Source organism: Diplotaxodon limnothrissa, linkage group LG2 (assembly GCF_057381915.1).
Source record: "Diplotaxodon limnothrissa isolate DT_005_m linkage group LG2, D_limnothrissa_male_GT1.1, whole genome shotgun sequence".
NCBI classification, from domain to species: Eukaryota; Metazoa; Chordata; class Actinopteri; order Cichliformes; family Cichlidae; genus Diplotaxodon; species Diplotaxodon limnothrissa.
This window is the reverse complement of record NC_140597.1, coordinates 34,911,568-34,927,259: the sequence shown is the minus strand read 5'-3', so window position 1 is coordinate 34,927,259 and position 15,692 is coordinate 34,911,568. Positions and strand designations below refer to the sequence as shown.

The following is a 15,692-nucleotide window of genomic DNA, read 5'->3' as shown; positions in this document are numbered from 1 at the left end:
AGTAAGTCAGTGACAGATTCTTAACATAAACAGGAACAAACCATGCACTGATTATAAACAATGAATTCCTCCAAAGTCCTTCATTTCTGTTTTTCTGCCAGAAAAACAGAAGGTGTGGTAATAAATCACCATAAAAACACATCTGCATCCCACTAAATCATTTAGTTTGTCACTCCAACTGACTGGGGGTTAGTATTAGTTCAGTTTCATTCTGACCACCTTCTCCTCCTTGTGTGTTTTGATGATGCCATTGATCATTAATGTTAATTTTTGTGATTCTTTGTTGGCCTTCACTTTGGGTACGTCCCACCTCTCAGAAATCACAACATGCAGATAGTCCTGACCGGAGAGCGCTGGACATAAATGCCATGTTCAAGAGTGCAACCTGGGAAGTGAAGGACAACAGGTAACCCTATGGATGGTTCACCACTGAGCAATCTCAGCAACACTCCAACTAGCAAGCCCATGATAGAGCCATAACCATTGGAGATGTTAAAAAAGAGGACGCAGACTAGTTGAGGGAACATGATGGTGTAGGTTATGTCTGAGCCCAGGATCCAAAAAACCATGATGCTGTTGTTTAGGAAGGTGAGCGATGTGCCAGCCACGCCCACCAGGACCACAGTGACACGGATCACCCACTGGAGCTCCCTGTCTGATGCCTGCAAAAAACCCCAAAATAAAATAAAATCTGGAAACTGAACCAGAAAAGACATAACCACAACTCGAATCTTCTTCTTTCAGGTCTCTTACTGTGGTCCTTAGGATGCTCTTATATATGTTGGATGAGAAGATGGAGGCGGCAGATAATAGTGCAGAGTCTGTTGAGGACATCACAGCAGCAGCTACAGCTCCAATACCAATGATGGAGATGTAGTTTGGAGTGAGGTACTGCAGAGCAATTGGCAGAACCTGACCAGCGTCTCCTCGCTTGAAGGGGGATGGGGAGCCATATAAGGTCATGTTCCAATCTGGCATAAAAACATAAAAATGTTATATAAAGTCATATTAATTCATTCATATTTTTACACTTGCTGTTGACTCTGTTGTGGTACCTGTTGATGCTGTGACTGCTCCAGTCAGCACAGATGGGATTCAAAGTATGAAGACTAGCAGGTGATCCTGGCTGTATTTGATGAGGAGGCTGAGAGAGTCCTCTGGTGGAAGTCCTGATATCCAAGGTTACCTAAACCCTTTAAAAAGAAATTACAATTAAGGACTACAGTACTTAAAATCTGATGCCATTAATTTATTTTTAATAGCAAAACTCAGATGCAGGCTGGGACAGATCAAATCTAAAGCAACAGCCTACCCAACAGCCTCAGGCCAGCTTGTAGGAGCCATTTTTAACTGTTTTAAGGAGCATTTCTTCAGAAATGAACAAAATACAATTTAAAAAAATATCTATCGACATGGTTCCTGTGCCATAGAAAGACCAACCAAGCTTTGATTCATAATTGTTTTTCAGTACAAATAAAAAAAGAAGATGCATTTGGCTTTAGTGGGTTATTCGTGTGAAATCAGAGGGCTTTTCACACAAGGATTCAAGGGGCTTTATTGTCATTCGCATTGCATGTTAACATGAGGTGGAACGAAAATATGTGCACACGGTCCCGGAGCGAAAAAGAAACCAAGTAATGAAGAAACAAATTTTTTTTAAAGTAATAAATAAATAGTTGTTTTTTGGTTTTTTAACAAACAGAATAATAAGTAATAAAACACTACAATAAATAATACAATAAGTGGAGTGCAACAACCTGAGTACCAGTATGGAGTATGGGTATAGAGTGTAGGTATAAACATAGGTATAAATAAATACTTTAATAGCAAAAGGGAATGATGACCAGCATTGATAAAGTGACAGTGACACTAATTATTAGTATGTTTAAATTACTAAAACTGTAGAGTTTTCCATAGTTGGTTACAACATGACTATTAAGTGACCATAAATTCATAGATTTTAAAAATCTCAGTGGAAATAAAAGTGCCTGAATGCATCTCACTGCAACAATAGTCATTAAAATTTCACCCATATTCACCATTTTCCCTACACACTGCACACTAACCTGTCATAGTGAAGACTCCAACCGCCAGACTGATCCCTCTGTTGCCCAACAGCGTGATCTCTCTCCGGTCTGCTTTGCTGTTTTCCTCTAACCCCTTGGACTTCCTTGAGGCCCACAGTCTGGTGCCCAGTACCATCACCACCATGCCCGGGATGTTAAGGGTCACCATTCACTACCTCAGAGACAGACAGACAATGGTTCCCACTAGCTCTCTCAAATACCTACATGACCTGCCTCCTGATGTAGAGCTGGAGTGGTGTTGCTCAATTACAAAGCTCACAAACAGAACACAAAGTAAAAATAAATAGTTCAGATCAGAGCACATCCCTGTTCAGATAATCTGAAAAGTGTAGGTAGGTTCACTTCACAAATTAATGCTCTCTAAAGACACACACACACACACACACACACGCTTAATGGAGATCATTTGTAAGCGCAGATATTAGCCCTTTCATCTAACAGCCCCTCTCCTGATATCTCCACACTCCCAAAACTGTGCTGGGAGACGCAGCAAACCTTCACAGCTCCTGAAGGAGATGCACTACCTGTGGAACCTTGATGGGCTGCAGGTACTGACTCACAATAAAAGTACTGCTAACACCACTTAAACTGGAGAAAAAATAAATCAAGAGGGGATCAAAAGGTGTCTGTGGTCACCCCCTGCAACATCATTTTATTTTTTAGATGCTGCATCTGTTGTTACTTTCATTTTAAAAAACAGCATAAAGATTAGTTTTATGTATCTTTTGTTGTAAAAACTGTCTAAATTTGTTTGCTAGTTTTAGTACAATGAAAATTAAAAACACTGGCTCGTAGTAGCTGCAAAGCACTGTCAGCAGTCATTTTTGAAATGCTCAATTTAAAGGCATTTTCTTTTTCCAAATCAAACTGCAAACCCGTTAATGAAGACTGAAACCTCTGCAAAGAAGCAGTGGCAGCGACATGTACTCGCTTACTTTATTTCTCTGCTCAGCGTGATCCATATAAAGTTTCTCACAAAATTTTGTCATCCATAAAAGTGTGTAAACTTCATATCCTTCATACCAATAAATACCGCTGCGTCCATGAGGCTGAAGCCACACCTCTTTGAAAACTGGCTTACAAGTGGAAAATTACAACTTTAGGATTGTTGAGCTGGACTGAAGGTTGGCAAGAGTGATAGAGCACTAGTAATAGACCAGACTAAAAAAAATGGTAACAATTCCAGGTTTGCAAGAAATGTGCATTACTAATTATCAAATGACTTGTAGTATGTTTTTCCACACATGGCACAACGATGGTAACTACATTATTCATGAGTATTAATTGGGGATGGCCCGATTCGATATACAGTATCGGTCCCATCCTGACCTAAATTACTGGATATCGGGGAAAATAAGTGTTTTTCATAGGGGTTTTTTCGACTCACAACACTTTTTGGCCATGCCTCGTGTGTGTGTGTGTGTGTGTGTGTGTGTGTGTGTGTGTGTGTGTGTGTGTGTGTGTGTGAGAGAGAGAGAGAGAGAGAGAGAGAGAGAGAGAGAGAGAGAGAGAGAGAGAGAGAGAGAGAGAGAGAGAGAGAATGAGGAAACAAAAAGTCGGTTATGTGGGACTTGCTTGAATAAATTGCTCTACCTGATGCACTTTGTTATTCCTCTGTCTACTCAGATTGATAACTAATAGACAATTGCATTTGGCAATTACTCCACAATGCCAAGAAAGAGCCCATTTTAAAAAACAGAAAAAACAGGAGCTACACCAGGATGCTACGGCTAGCTGTCCTCTGTCGTGAATCATCTAACATTAAGGAGAATGAGGGAGATGTTTTATCACTTATTAAAAAGTCATATAGGTTCCCAGAGCAATATGACCAGCTTGGGTAGATAATAAAAAAAATAGCATCCTTTAACGTTTTTATGGGCTTGCCAGCAAGTCCATACAAGTCTTGTTATAAAGTCTTGTATGAATCTAGGCGTTACCTTACTACTAAGAAATGGTATTCACAGTGTCTGATAAAGGAAGCTCTGTCACTGTGTGTTATAGATACATTAAAACATTCCACTTCTCATTATAATCTTTGTCATATATTTTTTCCTGTAAATATGAATCCAAAAATCTATTAAAATGAAATCTATTGGTGAGTACCCATAGAATGAAGCATATATCGAAGTCACATTGCCCAGCCTCGCCCCCCTTAGTTCCTCTTCATGCCCTGTCTCCGCAGTCTGATGTGTGATGTGTGAAGGGTCCGGGCTGTGAGGATTATGGCAGTGATGACTTTTCCCAGGAGAAGCTGGGACCCTGTTTACTAGAAGGTTTTAAAATTTCTGTACTTTTAGGTGACAGGAGACATGTGGCCTGGTCAAAACACAGAGAGCTGCACTCTAAAAGATCTTTAAACATAGTAAACATACCTTGTGTGCCACTGACTGCTCCCAAACACGAGGGGACAAGTAATACCTCTAAAACACTTAAGTTGGCTTTATTAAACATTAGATCTCTAGCTGGGAAAACATTTTTAATTAATGATTTAATCACTGAGCACAGCCTTGATTTTATGTTTTTAACTGAAACTTGGTTGGACCAAAGTAACAGTGGAGCTGTTCTCATCGAGACGACCCCTCCTAACTACAGTTTTATCAGTGAGGTCAGGGCGAGCAGGAGGGGTTGCTGTCTTAATTAATGAATCATTTCAATGTAAGCAGCTATCTCCTGGAAGTTTTCAGTCTTTTGAATATGTGGCTTTACAGCTGAAGGCCCCATCCAAAGTTGTGTTTCTTAATGTTTACAGGCCTCCCAAATACTGCACAGACTTTTTTAATGACCTCAGTGAACTGCTGTCTGTGATCTGTGTTGATTTTGACTGTGTAATTATTGCTGGGGATTTTAACATTCATGTGGACAACCCTCAGGACAAAGGGACTAAAGACCTGAGTAACACTCTGGGCAACTTTGGGCTGACTCAGCATGTAACAGAGGCCACACATAATAGAGGACACACTCTTGACCTACTGATCTCCAAAGGCCTGAGCATTTCAAAGGTTACTGTGTCTGATGTGGGCCTGTCTGATCATTACTGTGTTTTCTTTGAAAGTAAAATCTCAGCCCACACAAATATATCAACAACAGTGATCACAAAACGGTGTATAACTGAACACAGTAGTGCAATTTTTAACCAGGTCTTCCCATTAACACCTGACCTGTCCAGAGGGTCAGTCAATGAGCTCGTCAATAGCTTCAATGCTAACATGTTAAATGTAATGGACACTATTGCTCCCATTAAGGTGAAGGTTATCTCTGGAAGGAAAAAGTCTCCATGGAGAAACTCCACACTGGTGAAAAATGAAAAAAGAGAGTGTAGGAAAGCTGAGCGCAGATGGAGAAAAACAAACCTCCAGGTTCATTATGACATTTATAAAGAGAAACTTCACAATTATAATTTACAAGTGAGGAATGCAAGGAGGTCCTACTTCTCTGACATCATCACTAAAAACAGCCATAATGCTCGGGTCTTATTTTCTACAGTTGACAGGCTAACAAACCCTCCTGTGTCAGTGGCAGCTGAACTTCATTTGACCATGGCCTGCAATGACTTTGCCAAATTCTTCACTGAAAAAATCCAAAAAATTAGACAAGCAATTGGTACATCAACAGCAGATCCAGGATATGTACTGTGTCCACCAAAAAACTGTTTAAACACCATGAAACAGTTTCACCCGATTAACAGCAAAGACCTGGAGGACATCTTAGGTCAACTGAACAACTCCTCCTGCTGTTTAGATGTCCTGCCAACAAGTTTTTTCAAAAAGGTCTCAAAGACTTTAGAGTCAGACCTGTTACAGATCGTCAACTTTTCTTTATTATCAGGTGTGTTTCCAGAATCACTAAAAACTGCTGTAATCAAACCTATACTGAAAAAGGACAATCTTGACAAGACACAAATGAACAACTACAGGCCGATCTCAAATCTCCCGTTTTTAAGTAAGATCATTGAAAAAGCAGTTTCTCAACAGCTCAGTTACTTCTTAAAACAGAATAATTGCTACGATGCCTTCCAGTCAGGTTTTAGACAGAACCACAGCACTGAAACCGCTCTGACCAAAGTGTTTAATGACATATGTCTGAATACAGACAGTGGAAAAATGTCAGTCCTAGTTTTACTGGATCTCAGTGCAGCATTTGATACAGCTGACCACAACATATTACTCAAACGACTGGAGAACTGGACAGGTCTTTCAGGAACTGTACTAAACTGGTTCAAAACATACGTAGAAAACAGGAAATACTTTGTATCAATAGGTAACTTCACATCTGAGCAGACAAGTATCACATGTGGAGTTCCCCAAGGTTCCATCTTGGGACCCCTTCTGTTTAACATCTACATGCTCCCACTGGCACAGATTATAAACAACAACAAAATAAACTATCACAGCTATGCAGATGACACAAATATATATCACAATGTCACCAGGAGACCGAGGCCCTGTACAGGCTCTTGGTAAATGCATTGAGGAAATCAATGACTGGTTGTGCCACAATTTTCTCCAGCTAAACAAAAACAAAACTGAGGTAATAGTCTTTGGCGCCAAAGAAAAACGATTACAGGTCACCAGAGAACTTCAATCTATACATCTAAAAACCACAAACCAGGCGAGCAATTTGGGTGTAGTGATGGATGCAGACCTAAACTTAGAAAAACACATTAAGACAATAACAAAGTCAGCTTACTATCACCTCAAGAATATATCAAGGATAAAAGATCTGATGTCTCAACAGGACCTGGAAAAACTAGTCCATGCATTCATCTTTAGTAGGCTTGATTACTGTAACAGCATCTTTACAGGTCTACCTAAAAAATCAGTCAGACAACTACAGCTCATTCAGAACTCTGCTGCTCGAGTCCTCACTAAGACCAAAAAAGTGGACCACATCAGTCCAGCTCTGAGGTCCTTACACTGGCTGCCTGTCCGTCAGAGGATAGACTTTAAAGTTCTGATGCTGGCCTATAAAGCTCTGAATGGTTTAGGACCAAAATACATCAATGACCTCCTGACCCAGTATGAACCATCCAGATCCCTCAGGTCATCTGGATCCGGTCTTTTATCAGTTCCCAGAGTCAGAACCAGACACGGAGAAGCTGCATTCAGCTTTTATGCTCCTTATATCTGGAACAAACTCCCAGAAAGCCTCAGATCAGCTGAAACACTCAGTTTATTTAAATCCAGGTTGAAGACTCACCTGTTCTCAGCTGCATTTGAATAAAGCACCAAATCCACACTTTAAGCTTAAATTTCAAAACTTACATTTAACTACTGATTTTATCTACTGTTCTGATTTTATCTGTTTTGATTTTATATACTGTTGTTTGTTTGTTTGTTTGTTAATTAGTTAGTTTATTTGCTTGTTTTAATCAATTTTAAATCATGCTTTTTATTTGTTCTTGTTTCTAATGTCTCTGTAAAGCACTTTGAATCACCTTGTTGTTGAATTGTGCTATACAAATAAACTTGCCTTGCCTATATTTTTTTCTTTTATTTAAATTGTACAATGCCCTAACTTTTTTAGGGGAAAAACAGGTTTAAACAGGTTTGCCTGCCCAAAGAAGTTCCAGTTGCTATGTGGGTAGTAAGACTATTAAACATGGAAGCACTAAATGAAAAATTCAAGCACCTAGCCATGCAGTCTGTCTTTACAAACATTTGTGAACAAATCTGTAGCTCTAAAGAGCTCACTGGATTCCAGCATGGTTCTGTAAGAAGATACAGCCATTGCAACAAGTTAGGAGTGAAACAAAATTCGCAAAGCTAAGCATTCAACGACCTTCAGATTGTATTACTGCAAAGTGAAAGTGTTGCGGAACCACATGAACTCAGCCACAAAGTGTCAGACCACATAAAGTTATAAATCAGGGTTACTGAATGATGAGTCACCAACACTCTGCTGACTTAATAACTGTAGAGCTCCAAATCTCCTTTGGCTTTAACATCAGCACAAACATTGCTTCAATGTATCACTGTAGGTTAAATATTTAGGTGGCCTAGTACACACACACGCACGCACGCACGCACGCACACACACAAAGAAGTGCAGCCTTACCTGATATACACCCTACTGTTACTCATTTTATATTAAGATTCAAAAATCTAGTTGGTATTGGTATGCCGAGTAGCCTTCAATAATAGTAGCCTAATAAATCACACAGCAATAGTACATTCACGTAGTTGTATAAAAGCATGATAATAAATTACATAATCCAAAGTATTCAGAATATGTTACTTTTATTGAGTAACGTAACGGAATATGTTACAAAATACATTTTGGGACATGTAATCTGTAATGGAATACATTTTAAAAGTAACCTTCCCAACACTGAATATAGGCATGAGGATACAAAATTCAAAAAGAATGCTGGATATGCCATAAATTGGCCAAAACACTGGTGGTGGTGTGGCTTGTGCATGAGCGGAAAACAACAAAGATTTCATTGTACACTGGGCAAGGATTCATTTCAAAGTGACGAAACTACATGAGTGATGTCGCAAACAACCAAGCCTGTACTTGCACCTGGAATCTTTCATCCAGTTCCAAGTACTAGTGCGGTCTCAAAGTTTGTTACTTTGATACGGAACCAGCATGCGTTTACTGCTGCTAAACTTAATATATACAAACAAATTAAAAGTAATATTCAATATTATTTGATAACTATATGAAAATAATGAGCGTTTACATAAGAAATTCAGCTATTACTGATGTTACAGCGTGCAAACAACATACAGAAATCCCAGCTGGCGAATTTAAACCTAGGACGTGTATCAAACATATTGCAACATGAAATTGAAAGATTTTTTAAATTGTAACCATTTATAAATGTATACCATCAGGATCAGCTGAGTGCTTGAATGCCAGTCAACCAATTATTCATTATGCAATGATGTTATACAACCAGCAGTATTGGCATGTAACGTCACGGATGATTCTAGTCGTGTATGTATAGCAGTTTTTTCAGACTGATAGAAAATGTAATTTCTATATCAACTTTTGAGAGAAAGATCACAAAGTGCTTCACAACAAAATACCAGAGCATTAAAAAAAGAAAAGAAAAAAAATTTAAACACAGGAATAATCTCCTATAGATTGTCTTTTATCTCACCTGTCATGATCACGTTAGAGTTTTCTTAGTTGCTTTTTGGTTTAAGTATGCTTCCTGTCTGAGTTCTGTTCTTTTTTTCCCTTTGAATTTTCAGGTATTTCATGGTCCTGGGTTCTCTAACCCAATGTTTTTCATTTGTGGACTTTCTATATCTACTTATTATTCCTTCACGTCTTAGTTTGCTTTTTACATGTTATTCTTAAGTCTTTGTTTCATGACTTCTGTTGGATGAGTTTTATTACAACTTTTGTGGAGCAATTGGAGTTGAATTGGTTTTGCGATCTGCGATTACTTTTTAGTTTTCGATGAGCAGGAATTAAAGGCTTGCCATTTTTCTACACTTGTGTCATGTGTTCTGAATATTGGCTATACAGCTTCATGTATGAGACAATGGTGGAAGGCTGCCTCCCTGAGCCTGGTTCTGCTGGCGGCTTCCTCTTTTTAATAGGGAGTTTTTCCTTCCCACTGTTGCCAAGTGCTTGAATAAGAATTGTGTGATTGTAGGATCTTTACCTTACAATGAGAACCTATATAAATACTAGCTAAACTGAAAAAAAAAATAAGAAAACAGTTTTCATTAAATACCAATGCTAGAAGTTCTATAATCTTGTATTTGTGTATCTTTCCAATTATATCTCTTGTGGTGACTGCCTATAAAATGTCTAACATTGTGTAATTTTTACACATTTGAAAATGAGTGTGATTGTGTTACAAAACTCACTTCAGTTGCAGAGTTAATGACCTCAACATCCTCCACTCCAGAGGATGTTGAGGTCCTCTGATAATATATTAGATAATATAAAAGCATAAGAGAAATCTTGCATAATCTACCATATCAGCATGTTCAAACATCTCATGACGTGTAAGAAAGAGCAGAAATGTTAGTGTGAATTTTTATGTCATGAATAGGACACATGTGGTCACATGTGTAAGTGTGGCACAAAGAAATCAAGGCATATAAAGAAGCAGATTCTTACCCTTGCCCATACTAACACTGGGAGATGTGAGGAACGTGGTGACATGAGTACCCTATATCAGTGCACAACAAACATATTTAAATAAGTGGTATGTGGGCATGCTAACACCAACACTTAAATACTGCAGAATGCATGCCCGAGATATAGATTTTACATAACGTTCATATGGCTTTAAATTCAGAATTAACAGTTAAAGGTACTTTAAATGTCAATTCTCTGTTCATTCTAACATTATAACACAAATCTACATCCCAGTAAACCATTTGTTTGTTACTACAGGTCCAACATGACTGTGAATGAAACCACTGACAGTAAACCCAGTGCCCTGCCACCACAAAGCAGGTAAAAAAATAAAAATCAAAAAAAAAAATCAAAAAAAAATCTACCATACAATGCTACAGGCCATACTGTACCTGAGCTTTTTAACATAGACTCTGGCACAGTGAAAAATTGTCCTGTAGTACGACTAGAATTCATAAGAATTTAGCGATTCTGATTCCATTATCAAAAGGATTCTGGGAAGTAGCTAGCCGGTCGTCACGGCAAAGCTACGAGAGCGTCTCTCAGCATGGGCCCGAAAAAAATTCTGTCAGCCGGAGACGAAGGAGACGATATTAAGAAGTCGCTGGAGTTTATGACAGAGGAGATTTCTACTGTCAAACTGCAGCAGAAAGCCATCCTGGACCTGGTCGAGGAAGTTAAGGCTCTCCGCATCCAGAACGCCGAGAAGGATCGGCGGCTGGCGTACCTGGAGAACAGAGTGGCGGATTTGGAGCAGTACACCCGGATGAACGATGTTATCATCACGGGGCTTCGCATCAAACCCCGGTCATACGCCCGGGCGGTCGCCACTGACAATGTAGGAGGGCCAGGAGAGGAAGATGTCAACTCCACGGAGCATCAAGTGGTTACCTTTCTACGGTCCAAAGGTGTGGAAGTGGATTATAACAACATTGAGGCTTGCCACCCTCTACCCCGAAAAAAATGACAGTAACAAACCAGCCATCATTGTGAGATTTGCAAACAGAAAACAGAAAACAGCACTGTTAAAACAAGGAAGGAAACTAAAAGGATCCGATGTCTTCATGAACAAACATCTGATAAAAAGAAATGCGGACATTGCCAGGAAAGCACGTTACTTGAAGAAACAGGGAAAAATTCAAAATACATGGACCACCAACTGCAAAGTATTCATTAAACTCAATGGAACACCGGAACAAGCCAAAGTGTTGGTCATCAGAAATATGGAAGAGCTGGACAAATACTGAGGTCAACTTACTCTGGAGGTATGAATACACATGTGACGTGACACACAACACAACACATGGCACAGTCCAAAAGAACTTCATCTGCATCCGGCAACAATATCAACATGACTCATTGGAATTCTCTTTATGATAATCTGGAACTGAGAACATTTCGATACACAGACCATAATGTTCTAGACTTAGAAAAGGATATAGACCCGGAAAATAATTTCTTCTACAACATCAGCTGTAACTGCTGCTACTTCACTGATGAACAGTTTAAGCACACCATCAACACGGAAAATAAATTATCAATAATCCATTTTAATAGCAGAAGTCTGTATGCCAACTTCAACAATATAAAGGAATATCTAAATGAGTTGACAAATCCATTTGGAATTATTGCCATTTCTGAAACATGGATCAATGCGGAGAAAGGAATGGACTTTGGACTGGAGGGATATGAAGTGAATTTTGTAAATAGAAGGAACAAGAGTGGAGGGGGAGTAGCTGTGTATGTGGATAAAAACCTAAACTACAAGGTGGTAGAAAGTATGACAACTGTAATTGATAATTTACTAGAATGTATAACAATTGAAATTTATAAGGAAAAAGAAAAAAATGTAATAATTAGCTGTATATATAGAACACCTGGCTCTAGTATTCAAGTATTTAATGACTTCATAGAGGAAATATTCTCTAAAACAAATCAAAAAGTTATGTTTATCTGTGGTGATTTTAATATTGACCTGTTGAATCCAAAAAAGCATAAAATGACCGACGAATTCCTAAACACTATGTGCAGTTTGAGTTTACATCCTAAAATAACCAGGCCTAGCAGAATTACACCACATTGTGCCACCTTACTTGACAATATTTTCACTAACAATATGGAAAACAACATTGTGAGCGGAATATTAATTAATGACATCAGTGATCACCTACCAGTTTTTGCAGTTTATGACACTAATTATAAGAAAAATCAGCATGAAGAACAACTGAGATACAGACGTGTAAGGACAGAAGAAACTATGACTGCATTTAAGAACGATCTATTAAATCAGGACTGGGACAAGGTGTACAAAGAAGCTGATATTGATATTGCATATGGCATATTTTTAAGAATATTCATGGAGTTGTACGATAAAAACTGTCCAACAATAAAATACAACAGAAAGCACAAATATTCAGATAGACCATGGCTCACTAAGGGTTTACAAAATGCATGTAAAAAGAAAAATACACTCTATAGGGAATACCTAAAACAAAGAACAAAAGAAGCTGAAAATAAATATAATAAATACAAAAATAAGTTGACCAATATTATACGTGTATGTAGAAAGGAGTATTATAGTAAAATATTGAACAACAATAAACATAATATGAAAGGAATATGGGATGTTTTAAACGGTATCATTAAAAATAATTCTGGACAACAAAGTTATCCTCAATACTTTATCGATAATGGCAATATTATGGAAAACACTGCTGATAAGGTCAACAGCTTTAATCATTATTTTGTAAATATTGGACCAAAACTGGCAGAACAAATTCCTGAGTCACTGCCATCAGTAGAATGTAGTGAAAACCTGATTGATAGGAACCCTAACTCAATGTTCCTCACATCAGTGGAGGAAAAAGAAATAATTGACATTGTACACATGTGTAAATATAAAACATCTACTGATTGTAATGATATTGACATGAAAATCGTCAAGAAGGTCATTGAAGGAATTGTAGGACCTCTAACATATATTTGCAACTTATCATTTCAGACGGGAAAAGTGCCAAACAAAATGAAAATAGCTAAAGTTGTGCCGCTGTATAAAACCGGGGATAGACGCCACTTCACAAATTACAGGCCTGTTTCTTTACTACCACAATTCTCCAAAATCCTAGAAAACCTGTTTAATAAACGATTAGACAAATTCTTAGATAAATATAAATTACTCTCTGACAGTCAATATGGATTCAGATCAAAAAGATCAACATCTCTGGCATTAATCGAATCAATTGAGGAGATTACGAATGCTATAGATCAGAAACAGTATGCAGCTGGAGTATTTCTGGATCTCAAGAAAGCATTCGACACAATCAATCATGACATATTAATTAATAAACTGGAACGGTATGGGATTAGGGGGGTTGTACTGCAATGGGTGAAAAATTATTTAAGTGACCGGAAACAATTTGTGAAGCTGGGTGTCCATTCCTCATCATGCTTGGACATTGCTTGTGGTGTTCCACAAGGCTCTGTACTGGGTCCAAAATTATTTATTATTTATATAAATGATATTTGTAAGGCATCTGATATATTAAAATTAGTATTATTTGCAGATGACACAAATATTTTTTGTTCTGGGGGGAATCTAAAGGAGCTGCTGGATACAATTACTTCAGAAATGTGCAAAATTAAAAAATGGTTTAACAGGAACAAACTATCGCTAAATCTAAGTAAAACTAAAATTATCTTATTTGGGAATTCCCTTAGAAATGCACAAGTGCAGATTCATGTAGATGGTGTGGAAATTGAAAGAGTACTTGAACATAAGTTTCTTGGTGTGATTATAGATGATAAATTAAACTGGAAGTCTCATATAAATCATATACATAACAAAATTTCAAGAAGTGTCTCAATCTTGAGTAAAGTAAAACACATTCTGGACCACAAATCACTCCACATTCTCTATTGTTCCCTGATTGCACCGTATTTGAATTACTGTGCAGAGGTTTGGGGCAATACTTACAAATGTTCGCTATCATCAATCTTTATATTACAAAAAAGGGCCATAAGGATAATCCATAAAACTGGTTACAGAGATCATACAAATCCACTATTCTTAAAATCAAAAATTCTAAAATTCACAGATCTGGTTCATTTTCTCACAGCACAAATTATATATAAAGCAATAAATAACCTGCTTCCTGACAATATTCTAAAAATGTTTTCTAAAAGGGAACGGGGATACAATTTGAGGGGGGAATTAAATTTAAAACATCCTCGTATCCGTACAACATTAAAAAGTTTTTGCATCTCTGTGTGTGGAGTGAAGCTGTGGAACAGACTAAGTAAAGATATGAAGCAATGTCCAAGCATGGCGCAGTTTAAAAAGCGGTTTAAGGATATGGTTTTTACAGGGTACAGGGAAAAGGTAGAGATTTGATAGGGTGTTCTTGTCTAATATTTTCATGTGTGTGCGCATGCACGGGTTTGTTGGTATGGGTATGTGTGTGTGTGTGTGTGTGTATATATATATATATATATAAAATTGTAGGTTGTGTATCCTTCAGGTGTTAATGGGGTTATTGAAAATGTGTATATGTGCGTATGTGTGTATATACGTAGGTATGGATAGATAGAAACATATATGTGTATTTATTTAAAAAAAAAAAAAAAAAATTACACATAACATATAATGTAATTACAAGGAGGTATTTTTGTAGTCTATTGATACTAGATAGTGGAAAAGGGGTGGGATTAAATAAGCTTATGCTTCTTCCTGCTCCTTTTTGAACATGGACGTTATTTGGAGTTGTGGTTGCTCGTTTTCCTTTTGTTTGCTTTGTTCATTTGTCTCTTTTAATTCTATTTTTTTTTTTTTATACTTTTTCAACATGTTCAAAATAAAGATTCAATCAATCAAACTCTCATTGCCTCCACTTTGAGAGTCACCATCATCACTAAGCACCATATGGAAGACGAGTGGATGAGAAACGTTTGTGCATATTGATAGTATTTCCACTCTTGGTGTTGATACTAGGGGTGTGTCCTCAGTCCCCTCTTATACTCACTTTTCACCCATGACTGTTCACCAATCCACACCAGTAACACCATTATAAAATTTGCTGATGACACCACCGTCATAGGACTGATAGACAACAATGATGATTCAGCCTACAGAGAGGAGGTTCAGCATCTGAAGCAATGGTGTGACGACAACAACCTGCATCTAAACACAGCCAAGACCAAGGAGATGGTAATCGACTTCAGAAGAACAAAGCGATCTGAGCACTCTACCCTCTACACTGATGGGGAGGAGGTAGAAAGGGTATAAAGCTTTAAGTTCCTCGGAGTCCACATCTCGGCCGACCTTACCTGGTCCACAAACATTTCCCACCAGGTAGGGAAAGCACAACAAAGGCTGTACTTCCTCAGGAAACTACGTCAGGCCCAATTACCCCAAAGACTGCTCGTAAACATCTACTGCTCCACCATCGAGAGCCTTCTGACCCTGATTGGAGGATAACTGCACTGCCAACACTCATGGACATT

At 38.0% G+C, this 15,692-nt stretch overlaps 1 protein-coding gene and 1 pseudogene across 1 annotated transcript; one reads left to right on the top strand and one right to left on the bottom strand.

The window, feature by feature from the left end:
• Nucleotides 1-320: 320 nt before the first annotated feature.
• LOC146638966 (high-affinity choline transporter 1-like) lies at nt 321-2,235 on the bottom strand. Its single transcript, XM_085365095.1, is given in 5 exon segments — nt 321-662; nt 754-971; nt 1,056-1,112; nt 1,115-1,219; nt 2,067-2,235. Coding segments are annotated over 5 exon segments (891 nt in total).
• An 8,550-nt stretch (nt 2,236-10,785) lies between these two features.
• On the top strand, nt 10,786-12,005 carry LOC146638965 (uncharacterized; annotated as a pseudogene).
• The last annotated feature ends 3,687 nt before the right edge of the window (nt 12,006-15,692 follow it).